At 36.7% G+C, this 13207-nt stretch overlaps 1 protein-coding gene across 1 annotated transcript in view; it reads right to left on the bottom strand.

Moving 5' to 3' along the window:
* Positions 1-12349, bottom strand: part of LOC107703755 (cAMP-dependent protein kinase catalytic subunit alpha-like) — a 17704-nt gene extending 5355 nt beyond the window's left edge. The window contains exons 1-8 of the mRNA XM_016506477.1: positions 11902-12349; positions 8110-8171; positions 6568-6696; positions 6385-6483; positions 6219-6301; positions 5208-5334; positions 3273-3368; positions 1989-2111 (exon numbers count right to left, since the gene is read on the bottom strand). Coding sequence (XP_016361963.1) covers positions 1989-2111; positions 3273-3368; positions 5208-5334; positions 6219-6301; positions 6385-6483; positions 6568-6696; positions 8110-8171; positions 11902-11947 — 765 coding nt within the window. The 5' untranslated portion in view covers positions 11948-12349. The remainder of the gene's footprint in view (positions 1-1988; positions 2112-3272; positions 3369-5207; positions 5335-6218; positions 6302-6384; positions 6484-6567; positions 6697-8109; positions 8172-11901) is intronic.
* Positions 12350-13207: the final 858 nt, after the last annotated feature.

Genomic DNA, 13207 nt, shown 5'->3' with positions numbered 1-13207 from the left:
CATGCTTATCCTGCTTATCCGATAGGGTTTATGTATATGCTTTATTTTTTTTTTAGATTAACTGTCTTTTCGTTAGATTCCGCTCCGGGCGAATGATGTATGAGGTCAGCATTGGATTCATCTGAAAGTTATATACACCTAGGATGACTTGAGGGTGAGTAATTTATGGGCTAATTTTCATTTTTGGGTGAACTAACCCTTTAAAGTCAGAAATCTGCAGCTGGATCATGAACAATGGGTACTGATACATCATTGAGTTTGAACCAAAACCCAAAACCTGCCTTGAATTGTCCCTCACTCAGAAAGCAGTCTGGAGTAAAATGATTTGCGCCATAAACAAACTTTAACCCATCCATGTGCACACACACAGCAGTGAACACACACACCGTAAACACACACCAACAAAGTTGGGGGTTTGGTGCCTTGCTCAAGGGTCTCACCTCCATCGTGCTATTGAAGGTGGAAGAGAGTGCTGGTATTCACTCCAAAATCAAAATGGCTTTATAATTGAGACTGTTTAGGTTTTTGGGGGATTATTGTAAGGTGGTTGTGTCCACACACTGCTAAGACACATTTATACGCAAATTAAGATATTTTGCATCCAATGTCTCCTTTAAAATGAAAATATTATAATCTTAATTCAAGCGATGAAGGATTTCAAAAGTCTGACAGTTATCAGTGTTGAGTACATATTGTAAGTTTAACCCTGCCTGGTTTACATGTTTGAAAATGATTAACAGTTGAAACCATTAGAAATTTAGAAAAGTAATCAAAAAGTAATCAAATGTAATCAGTTATATTACTTTAATAAAGTAATTGAACAGTTACACTACTTATTACATTTTAAGTAGGGTAACTTGTAATCTGTAACCTATTACATTTCCAAAGTAACCTTCCCAACACTGAGTATTGCCCTCCTCAGCTCGTAGAAAAGCTGTTTTGTGATGAGCTTTAGTTCATCATGTGACTTTCTCATCACCACCAGTTTTTGGTGGTTATCAGTGCATTACAATGGTTCAAAACAGATATTAGTACTTCAATATGTTGGTTTATTAACATTACATCAGTTAATGAAATACGGTATTTTATTGTGAATTTAAGTCTGTAAAACCTAAAATGTTGCTACCATATTTTTTACGGTGAAGTTCTTGCAACCACAGCTACCGGTATTTTACCGTAAATGTCACAGTTTTTTTTTTTACAGCGTACGATCACACCAGTGTGATTTAAACATTTAAATTTGCGTTCGCGCTGCCATTGACCTAAAGAGAGCAGCTGTCATGAATATGAACGAAACAGCTTTTCGGCCACACAGTATCATTATTTCTGTGTTACAAACATTCAAATCACAGAAGTACTGGGATGAAAGTTTATAGTTCAGATATAAACTGTGTGTACGATGTGTATGGTAGTGATTAAAATAGAATAAATGACCTTTTGAAAGTAATTTGACACTTCAAATGAAGATTTATCGATTACATTGTTACGCCAGTAGGTGGCGAAAAGGGGCTGTTAAAATGTATTTGTCTTTGAATCATACAAGAGGTTCGTTCAAGAACGCTGATTCATCCAGTAATGAAACAAGTACATCTTGAGTGAGTCATTTAATCATTAATTCATAAATTGCATGTGATTTGGTTTAGTTGTCTAATGTTTTTTCTTCAGAATCATGAGAGAACCACAACTTCCATTGGGGAAAAAAAAACGAAAAACAGCTCTTAAACAGTCCAGTTTTTATGTAGCCTGTTGATTTTTGTTCATGGTATTCAGCTCCAATAAATGGTTTGCAAAAAAGAGACACAGGATAAATGTTTGATATCATTATTTAATCACGTTGGAATCGAAAAGAATCAACTGTGTTTGAGCCTAACTGAACCAAACACGAGTAAACTGGGGTGGGCTGAAAACAAGAATCTCAGATATCGCAGAGATATCTGATTCACTTTCAATCTAAGCGCTACAGTTTCGTTATTCCCTGGCAAAATTACCTTTCCTGAGACAATCTTTTCGTAGATCTGAATGGGTTGATCGGCAAAAAACGGAGGATAACCGGCAGCCATCTCGTACATCAGCACACCCAGAGCCCACCAGTCCACAGCCTTATTATAACCCTACGAGAGAAAGAGATATTAAACGCTCACAAACTTTGCATGTTTCACAAATGCAGTGAATGTTAGTGGAGCTACCACTGCACATATTTATGTCAAGAAACAAGATTTAAACTAGTAGGCGGGAGAACAGAAACCTCAAAGGTTTAGTGTGATACAAGTTACTGAAATACATAACAGATTGCTTTTTCTGTATCTTCTGCTCACCAAGGCTGCATTTCTTTGTTTACAAATATGGTAAAAACAGTAATATTGCTACAAATTAAAACAGCTGTTTTCTGTGTGAATACATGTTAAAATGTAATTTATTTCTGTGATGCACAACTGTATTTTCAGCATCATTACTCCAGTCTTCAGTGTCACATGATTCTTCAGAAATCACTCTAATATGCTGATTTACTGCTCAAGAAACATTTCTGATTATTATCAATGTTGAAAACAGTTGTGCTGCCGAATATTTTTATGGAAACCGTGGAAGACCACCATTCAAGAGTCTTGTGTAAGTGAGATTTAGAAAAAGAAAACACTTTTATTCAGCAAGGATGCATTAAATTGATCAAAGTGACAGTATAGACATTTATCACATCAAGAAAGACTTCTATTTGAGATAACTGCTGTTCTTTTAACGTTCTATTCATCAAAGAATCCTGAAAAACAAAATGTATCACAGTTTCCACAAAAATCTAAAAATGCAACAAATCAGAATATTAGAATGATTTCTGAAGATCATGTGACGCTGAAGACTGGAGTTATGATGCTGAAAATTCAGCTTTGATCACAGAAATAAATTACATTTTACAGTATATTCACACAGAAAACTGTTATTTTAAATTGTAATAATATTTCACAATATTACTGTTTTTACAGTATTTTTTAACAAATAAATGCAGCCTTGGTCAGCAGAAGATACTTTTTTCAAAAACATTAAAATAAGCTTAATATTCCGAACTTCCGCCCATTAGTCTGTATATAATATTTGAATATTAAATCGTGTTGTTTCAGTCAAATAAAGTGCTCAGAGTAGCTGTACAGCGCAAAAAAGCAGCTGAGAGCGAGCTGCATCACCAGGCTCTGCGGTGCAGACGCTTCATTAATTACACTGGGTCTGCTGTCGTTCAGCTGCATTCACTGTAGTCTCCTCAGAGAAACAGCATCATGGCTCACCTTGCTGAGGATGATCTCTGGGGCCAGATACTCCGGGGTGCCGCACAATGTCCACGTGCGACCCTTGACCCGCTTCGCGAAACCAAAGTCTGTCACCTGAAACAAAGGAGGACGCTGTGATATACGCACAGTGCATGCATGCTTCCAGACAGAAACATTTCATGATGCCATTATCATATTAGCCATGAGGGGGCAGTAATGGTGAGATTATGAGAAAGCACATCCACGGAGCTGCTTACATCACAGACACACTTTTAGCAACATTTACACCGCAAATGAATGGGGCCCAAATCAGTGTTTTGTTTTACCCCTTGAATGTGGCACAGGTTTGTTTTTTCGAGTTACAGCAAAGTCACACTGAATTTGACATGTTTCTGTTCATCTAACACAACATTTGTCATCATTTGTGCTTGATTTACCCTCGACACGATTGATCGATATTCTCCAAATTGCACTATATTAAGTAAAATATCTGTTTAGTAATGTAAAGCACATCACAAATGCTGATATTTGCTTTAAAAAAGTAAAAATTGAAGTTCAAATGTTACTAATTGTCATGTTACTTAATTAGCTATCAATGCTAATTTAAGACTGGATGCTAATTAATGCTCATTTAAGACTGGAATTCTAAAGTTCTTTATTATATTTTCACATAATAGCTAAATAATATGACTAGTGCTGTCAAACGATTAATCACGATTAATTGCATTCAAAATAAAAGTTTTTGTTTACTTAATATATATATATGTGTGTGTGTGTGTGTGTGTTGTGTATATTTATTATGTATATGTGACCCTGGAGCACAAAACCAGTCTTAAGTGTCAAGTTTTAGAAATTGGTATTTATACATCATCTGAAAGCTGAATAAATAAGCTTTCCATTGATGTATGGTTTGTTAGGATAGGACAATATTTGGCAGAGAAAAATCTATAATTCTAAAAAAAAAAAAAAATCAATAATTTTGACCCATACAATGTATTTTTGGCTATTGCTACAAATATACCCCAGCGACTTAAGACTGCTTTTGTGCTCAAATACACACTCAGTATATATTCTGAAAATATTTACATGTATATATTTATATAATAGATATTATATATAAATATATTTCAAATACAAATATAACATATTTTTCTTAAATATATACATGCATGTGTGTGTATTTATATATACATAATAAATATACACAGTACACACACATATATTGTGTAAACAAAAACTTTTATTTTGGATGCGATTAATCGCGATTAATCGTCTGACAGCACTAATTATAACATTTTAAATGATATTATGAAGTTACGATATGTTTCTGTTCATCTAACACAACATTTGTCATCATTTGTGCTTGATTTAGCCTCAACATGATTGTAAAATATTTTCCAAATTGCATTATAAGTATTACAGAGAAAGATGCAAAACTATCTGTTTAAAATACATACGGATGTTATTAATGTAAAGTAGGTAACAACAGAAGTTCAAATGTTGCTAATTATGTTATTAATCATGCTGATTAATGCTAATACGGAAATTCAAGATTGAAAGTCCAAAGGCCTTTATATTATTTTTTAACACAATAACTAAATATTATATCATATTAAATTAGGTTTGATAGGATTCTGTTCATCAAACACAACATTTGTCATCATTTGTGCGTAATTTACCCTTGACATGGATCATAAAGTATTGTACAGATTGATAAAATATTTCTTTAAAACACATATTGAAGATATAAATTCAGATGTTACTAATTATGTTATTAATCATGCTAATTAATTGGCTATTGATGCTAAATCAGAATTTTAAGACCGGAGGTCCAAAGTGCATTTAATAATGAGTGTTATTTCTATTCCAGACTGTTCATTCACTAAGCACTATGTATTTGTGTATCTTTAATGTGAACGTAAGTCTTCTGCAGTCGGTGCATGTGTTGATTACCTGTATATAGCCCTGCTGATCGATGAGGAGGTTCTCTGGTTTAAGGTCTCTGTAGATCAGGTCGAGGGCATGCAGATATTCAAATGTCAAGACTATTTGTGAAGCATAAAACCGCGCATGGGGTTCACTACATGAGAGAAAGACGGCAAGAGAGAAAGAAAGAGAAAAGATACAGTTCCAAGAAAGTTGTTGAAAAGAACAGCACTTTAGCTATTCCAGTAGGGCTGAAATAATAAAAGAGATTCATGCGAATGTGCATAGAAACAGCACAAACACGCTTTTCAGCATTTACCAAAAAGAAGCTTGTGAGGTTTAAAAAAAACAGATGAAGAAATCTGAAGTCGAAAAACTCCAGCAGCTTTGATATTTTGTTGTTATCTAATGAAACAACATGCATGCATTTTTAAATGCAACTGTACATGTCGATGCTGCTAAGTGGTTCATTTTAGTACAGCAACAAATACATATCAAGCATCGAGTTTCTTTACACAAGCGAAATGAAACCACAGTCTCACATTATGTGCATTAGCACACAGATAGCTTTGGATTTCACTGCTGCTTCTCTAAACCCAGCGCTTGTTTTGTATCCTGTGTATTTAGCTAGACCAAAATGAGCCAAAGAATACAAGCACAAATATGCAGACTGCTGGGATGACCTGTTATTATTACGTCTCATTTCTATGTCCACTTCTTATGTGGAATAAAAAATAAATAAAAAACACATATAAGCTAAATTACATATACTGTTTTTTTTTGGTTGTTTTTTTTTACATTTACACACATGCAATAAGATTCAATCTGTGGCTTTCCAAGATTATGGATTATGTTACTAACTACAATTTTTGTCATACAATTTGGAATCAGTAATGGACTACAATTTGTAAGTAATCTACCCAGCTCTGTATGTATGTATATATATAGTATTTATGCTCTGCATGTTGTAAGTTACTGTGCACACTGCGGTTTCCCTCAGGCACTAATAAAGCACATCTGGAATGTACATATATTCACCTGAATCTGCCGATTCTACGCAGGTGTGAAAACATCTCTCCTCCCTGAACGTACTGCATCACCATGTAGAGATTAGTGTTGTCCTAAAACAAACACACGTTACCAAACACGGCCTTTACATGCGGCACATCGTCCTCCAGCTGTTGATATTTCAAGCAGTATTCACCTTGAAGGAGTACTCCAGCCGCACTAAGAAGGGGAAGCTGACGGCCTGCAGTATCCGCTTCTCGTTGAGCGTGTGCTCAATCTGCTTCAGCTTCACGACCTACAGAGAGACGATGAAAGGAGATCATGACATCCTCGCCGTGCCTGCCTGTGAGGTCACGGCTCAGGCATTAGCCCCGCCCACCTTCTGTTTGTTAAGGATCTTCATGGCGTAGTGCTGCCCGCTCTCTCGGTGTCTGACCAGCATCACGCGCCCGAATGAGCCCGTGCCCAGAGTCTTCAGCCGGTCGAAGTCCTCCAGACTCGCTGTGTTCTGTGGGACACACCCACTGTTTAAACACATAACTACAGTCACATCTGTCATGCTTGCTGTCCTGTTTCTAGTAGCGATGGGTGCTTTCAAACAGTGTTATTTGTATACTATTATTGTTTTTGATAATATTTTGAATTAGATGTTTAGAATAGAATTTTATAGTTTCTGCTTGCATGTAAATGTCAGATTTTTTTTTACTATTTTAGAATTACCTATTTTAGTACATCAAGTTAAACTAAACGAGAAATGTTGCATTGGAAACTAGCTGAAATAAAATACGTTTTTTAATGTTTTATTTTATTGCAGTTTATTTATTTCAAGTAACGGAAATATACTTTAGTTTTCGTTAACATTAAACTGCTAAAGTCACATGATTTCAGTAAATGAGGCTTCCACGGGTGTAGCAACTGAACGGTTTTATTAAATATGTATTTTTTAATAAATGATATTTTAAACTCAAAAGTAAATATGGATATAATTATTTTTGAATTGTTACTTTGTAAATGTATTAATAAATAAAATCAAACTTACTAATGCCTCCCCAATCTCATCCGAGTAAGAAGTTTTGCCAGATAACTGCTTATGGTATATACTGTTTGCCTGTTGTGTGACATAAATGCATATTTATCATTTTTTCACAAAGTGCAACAACTGCAGAGAAATCTGCAGCTAATAAAACTGTCAGATGAAGATGGCAATGACTTCAAACCTGGACAATCTCATAAACCCGTTGTTCTACATGCATGTCATTTACATTCAAATTGTATTTAATTTACACACAACAACACCTAAACAAATATTGTAGAATATAAACTGATTAATCGCCTATTTTCGGTAATATTTATTAAACATAAATTGTTTGTGTGCCTAGCGCTGTGCGTTTAACATGAATCACGCCAAACAGATGTCTGTTTAAAAGCATTGGGTGAGTAATTCACTGCTTCATTGACTTCACTACTTTGAGATCGTGTTGAAAATCATTTACAGTGCACTATTTTCAATGTGTTTATTGCTAAGTTCAGCGTGGCAAAAATAGACCTAGCGTAGCAAGTATCTGGTTGCCATGACAACCGCACATGAAACGGTGGATCGTTTTGCGAAAACATTGGTTCAAAGTTTCGAAGAGCTTCATTTATCCCATCACTAGCTTATTTATGGTGGATTATATACTAGAGTATTTATATATTTATAAATACTAGAGTATTTATGGTGGATTTTTACTGGTACAATTCAAGAATCTGTGATATTATGGGTTTGTTCAAATAGCCACAGCAAAAACCACTGACCATGCAATAATTCTGCTGTAATTTTCAACTCAGAGGGCACGAGCCTGCTTTAAATGACCAGGTGACACTCATTTAACACTCATTCTTTACTCGAATTCAATGCGCTTCCCTCCTCGAGTTCTCTTACCTGTGCAGGATTCTCCCATTTCCTGAGGAAATCTTCTCTGGCGAAGGCCAGAAACTCTTTGACTGTGGGAAGAGAGAGAAAGTACATGAACTTAACTTCACAAGCAGTAACATAATATTTGATTTCTAATGATCAACATGAACAAAGCATTGCTAAAAATCTATTACCTGTCTCCTTTCTAAATCTTTACTTATTTGTATAATACTGAAGCAACTCCGGTTTACTTGATTATCCAGACATCTTTTTTTTTTTTTAAAGTCATGTTAAAATGTGAGTCTCAAATATGATTGCATTATATGCTTTAATCATAAAACTAATCATCTTACTAAGACATTATTGGAGATACAGAGTGACAACTGATATTTATATCATTTATAGTGTTATAAACAGTATTGAGGGTAATGCATTACAAGTAACGCGAGTTACGTAATCAGATTACTTTTTCAAGAAACTAGTAAAGTAACGCATTACTTTTTCATTTGCAAGAAGATATCCGAGTTACTTTTTCAAATAAGTAACGCCAGTTACTTTCCCCCCCCATTTATTGATTGAAAGCTCTCCTGTGCCCATGTTGAGAGAAATCGGGAGTACGATGTTATTTTAGTTCTAGACTAAATGTGAACATGCATTAATTCATCTCACTCACAAAAAAAAAATAAAAAAAATAAAACAGATTCAGTTTTCCTCAAAATTAATAAAAACAACTCAGAATATGACGCAAACCTGCAATAATTAAATATGTTAAATAATACAAATATCCTTTATGTATTTAATCCCATTTTATTAACCAGTGTCTTTGCTGCTGACCTTCGATGATCCAATTCAACCGTACTAATAAGCAGAAATTACTCAAGATAAACTAACATTTGTTCTTTTTTTTATTGCTGAAGAGTGTTGAACTTTCTTCTTCTGTGTTATACTGTACAGACGTGAATTTACATTTCCTTCAGCCTTAGGATTTTGATGTGAAAGGGCTTTTACATTTGCCAAAAATATAACTTTTTATATTAAAACCAAACAAGCAAGCCTTGCCCAGATTTAAAAAGTAACGTAACGCATTACTTTCCATAAAAAGTAACTAAGTACCGTAATTAGTTACTTTTTTAGGGAGTAACGCAATATTGTAATGCATTACTTTTAAAAGTAACTTTCCCCAACACTGGTTATAAAGATCTCACTGATTTACATTACAAGCTATCAGAATTTCATCTTAAGGCTGGAATACACTACACGACTTTTATAATCGGAACAGATTTTAAAACACTGGGCATCACTTACCGACTTTGTAATAATCACAGAGGAAAAACTGGGCATCACACACTAAATGACTGAGGATCACACACTTCCAGACTTTAAAGTCACTTTAAACTCACGCAGACATGAGTGCCTTGCTAGGAGACGCGTGACAAATGAAAACAACATGCGTTCTAAAATCGGCTGGAAATATGAAACATGTGTGATCTCCGACGACGACTGGATGAAATCAAAGTCTGAAGCTAAAAATCGGAGTCTGTGACCATCATACACTACATGATTTTCTGTGAAGCCCGTCAGCTCTAATCTGCAGACTGTAAATCGGCGGGAAATCAGGGCAAAAATCATGTAGTGTATTCCAGCCTTTAGTCCTATAAATATCAGCATCTGCACCAAATTGCATATTTTTGCTCAGTTTGGGCCTCCGAGTAAAATTTAGGTATTTTTTTCACTCCATATTCTATATGAGCCATAAAAGCCTGATGTGTCAAATTTGATATTCAACAAAAAACGCATATGCAAACCTTTTTTTAGACTTTTTGTTATATATATTGTCTTAAGGTTCAATAAACTGTTCCATTACAAAAATGATTTCATATGTCAGGCATAACAGGGGAAAACATGATAACATGCCACACAGGAGTGCAAAAAGTTCTACACGTCAATGTTTTGTTGCATTTCATGATGCCTTCAGCTTCCAATAAGAGTGCAGCATCTCAGCTCCGTTCAACACATTTCAGCATTTTCAAATCCATTCCGCAAATTTTCCCACAAATTCAGTGAAGAAAAAATAGAAAGCAAGCAAAAAGAAAGACAATTTTCAAGGGAGCTGCACAACAAACCCACAGCGGGGAAGGGTCACGCTGGTGTTTTTCTCACTACACTCAACGACAAACTTATTTATATAGCACTTTGCACAATTCACATCGTATCAATGCAGCTTTACAGAAAATCATGATGTCCATGTTTATAGTATCTTAATATCTTCATGGCTTATAGTCACATTTGACAGCTGAGCGATAATATACTTCACATTTTGCATTGCAATCAATAAATTCACTGTAAACCACAGCTTCTTGGGGCTTATTGCTTTAATGTGATGTATATACACTAAAAAATGCTGGGTTGTTTAAACCCAACTTTGGGTCAAATATGGACTAAAAAGTTGGGTTAGTCCATATTTGACCCAAAGTTGGGTTGAAACATGCCAGCATTTTTTAGAGTGTAATGTAACTTGCATGCAAATAAAGTTGAAACCCCACATTAAGGCCACTTTTAACTCTTGAGTTAAGCAATGTTTCATGCATTTTTAAAGGGGGTTAACACCGATTTTTCGCTGGTATACGTTACATTGAGCTGTTTTGCAACAGACAAACCAATCGTAATCTAAAGATATCTTGCCACATTAAACATGCAAACGTTTTGTACAGTCACAGAAACTTTCAAGCGCCAGCAGTTGAGGGAAACGGTTCAAGACCGTGAGCAGTTTTTGTTCCTGTTTTGACACACTTCATACTTAAACAGGAAGGTTGGGTGGGATATATCAAAGGACTTTTCTAATATTTATTTATTAACATGAGCACCAGTAGCCAGTGGTTTACATAACGTCTGTGAGCCATGATTTGATCCTTCCAGAGCACACGACGGTGTCAATAGTTTTGCTTTGTTTTCCAGAAGAGAAAGACTCAAAAGTCAAACTGTGATGGACTAGCATTAACTGCAGTAATTTTAACCTAAATGTTATTAAAACAGCTTGCAACTCCTTCAAATGAATGAAACACTGTAAATATAAAAAATAAACCTGGGACTTTCACGTGCAAAGCATGAAATCGCAAAACTTGACAACCTAATTATTAAAACAGGATTAGTATGTTAGCAATGTGAAACGTGGATTACTTAAGCCTGGGTTAAACAACTCCACAGGGGCCGGTTGCATAAACCGCTTAGACTAGACTTAAAAAGTTAGTCATCTAATTTTTTCTCTTTAAGACTGGTCATAATTTCTTAAAGTCAGTTATAAAAAGGGAGAATGGTCTCATTTGAATCCAAAAGGTAAGTCTGATAACTCTTGGCTAACAACTAGTTGGTCAAACTAGTTCTTAAGACACAGTCTTAACACAGGAGGAGGACACATAGTGGTCAAATAATAAGGTTGTTTTCAATGACAGATTGTTAAATTGCCATATTTATTCTTCCTATTAGATCTCAGCATGCAGGTTTTGGTTCTTGCTGTTTGCTTCAGACCTTCTACACATCTGTCCTTCTCCAGACCCAGCAGACATACATAAATAGACCCTTTTTTAATCTAACAACCATCTTTGGCATGTTATATACAGGGTGCAACCCTCAAACGAAGCGCTGCTCGCTCTTATTAAAGCATCAACACATTGTTTGAGCCTGTGATCGCCATGACAGCATCAGCCTGAAGCCTCTGAAGCCTCGCACATGCACGACCGTATTCCCGATGAGCATCTGAGGATGATCGAAGATGAAGATGATGACTAAACAGAATGACTGGGAAGCGTTAAAGACACCCACCGCTTTCCATCTCGTTGTCCCGTTTGGCGGCCGGCGTGTTGCCCATGACTCTGGGCCTGTCAGGCGCTGGAGAGCCGCAGGTAACGTTAGGGAGGGATGCTGTCGCGCTTGATTGGTGTCTACCGATCGGCTTGGAATGTGAAACCGGGGGACGTTGACGCGTCCGATGGGTTCTCGGATAAACAGCGATCCCTTATGAATGCAGCAGCAGCAGCAGCATCCGTGTTTAAAGGGCGGACGGGCCGCCAGCATCAAACCGGACTCGGACGTCCTTTCCTGGCCTGGCTCTTCGCCGCACCTCCGCGGCCCCGCAGTCCTCTCTCTCTCGCCTCCCCGCGGGGGTGTTCCGTCAGCGGCGCTCGCAGGGGGGGGATCGCGGCTGAAAAACACGGATGCAGCTTCGGCGAGATCGTTCATGCAGCTGCGCTTCCCGTGGCCATCGACAGACTCCGCCCCCCCGGACTGAGCCCGCCCACCGCGCCACCCCATTGGCCAGACGGAAGAAGACGGACAGATGTGCTGAGTGATTGACACTCGTGAAGCCGTGATGAGTTGTGATTTCTCGACATCGAAACAAAACATATTGTTCCTTTCCATGTTCCAAACGGACGGAGCTTTATGAATGATGTTATTGAGTGGATTAAACTTTTACTGTGTTGATAAAGTAAACATACATTGTATGCATATTGAATATTATTGTTGTCTAGGAGTAAAAATACTGGTCATCTAACACATGTTGGCCCAATAGAAGGCCACTCATGTGGGGTCAATTATCACATTTTAAGATATTATAGGCTTTTCATGGAAAATGTGAACTTTATATATATATATATATATTTATTTATTTTATTTTTTTTTCATGTGTCATAAACATTTATTCTTAACACTCATCACCTGACTCTACTTCCACAGCACGAGACGCCAGTGTGTCAGTTTGGTTTGGTTCGGTGTGTCCGTCGCCCCTGTGACCCACGGTGTGCATATTTCCACAGCCCCAGATCAGAGGCCAGAGAATAGAGGGAGGCGAAATGAAATTATGGGATGAGAGCAGAGGGAGAGATGGAGGGATGAAAGGAAGAGCAGTTGTCTGATGTGATGTGTGGATCAAAGGTGGAGCAGCCCAAAGTGCCATATCTAATAGCTGTTGCTTAGCAACATCATAAACACACACACACACACACACACACACCCACACACACCAAACACACACACACACACACCACAACAACACACATCTGATGGATTTTTTCCAGGATGTGTGTTTAGGTGCCTAATGCCAATTTATTAGATTAATAATCGAGCCAGA

Source organism: Sinocyclocheilus anshuiensis, unplaced genomic scaffold, assembly GCF_001515605.1.
Source record: "Sinocyclocheilus anshuiensis isolate Anshui unplaced genomic scaffold, SAMN03320099.WGS_v1.1 scaffold274, whole genome shotgun sequence".
In the NCBI taxonomy this organism is placed as follows: Eukaryota; Metazoa; Chordata; class Actinopteri; order Cypriniformes; family Cyprinidae; genus Sinocyclocheilus; species Sinocyclocheilus anshuiensis.
Note: the sequence above shows the minus strand (reverse complement) of the source record. Positions and strands in the feature narration are given on the sequence as shown.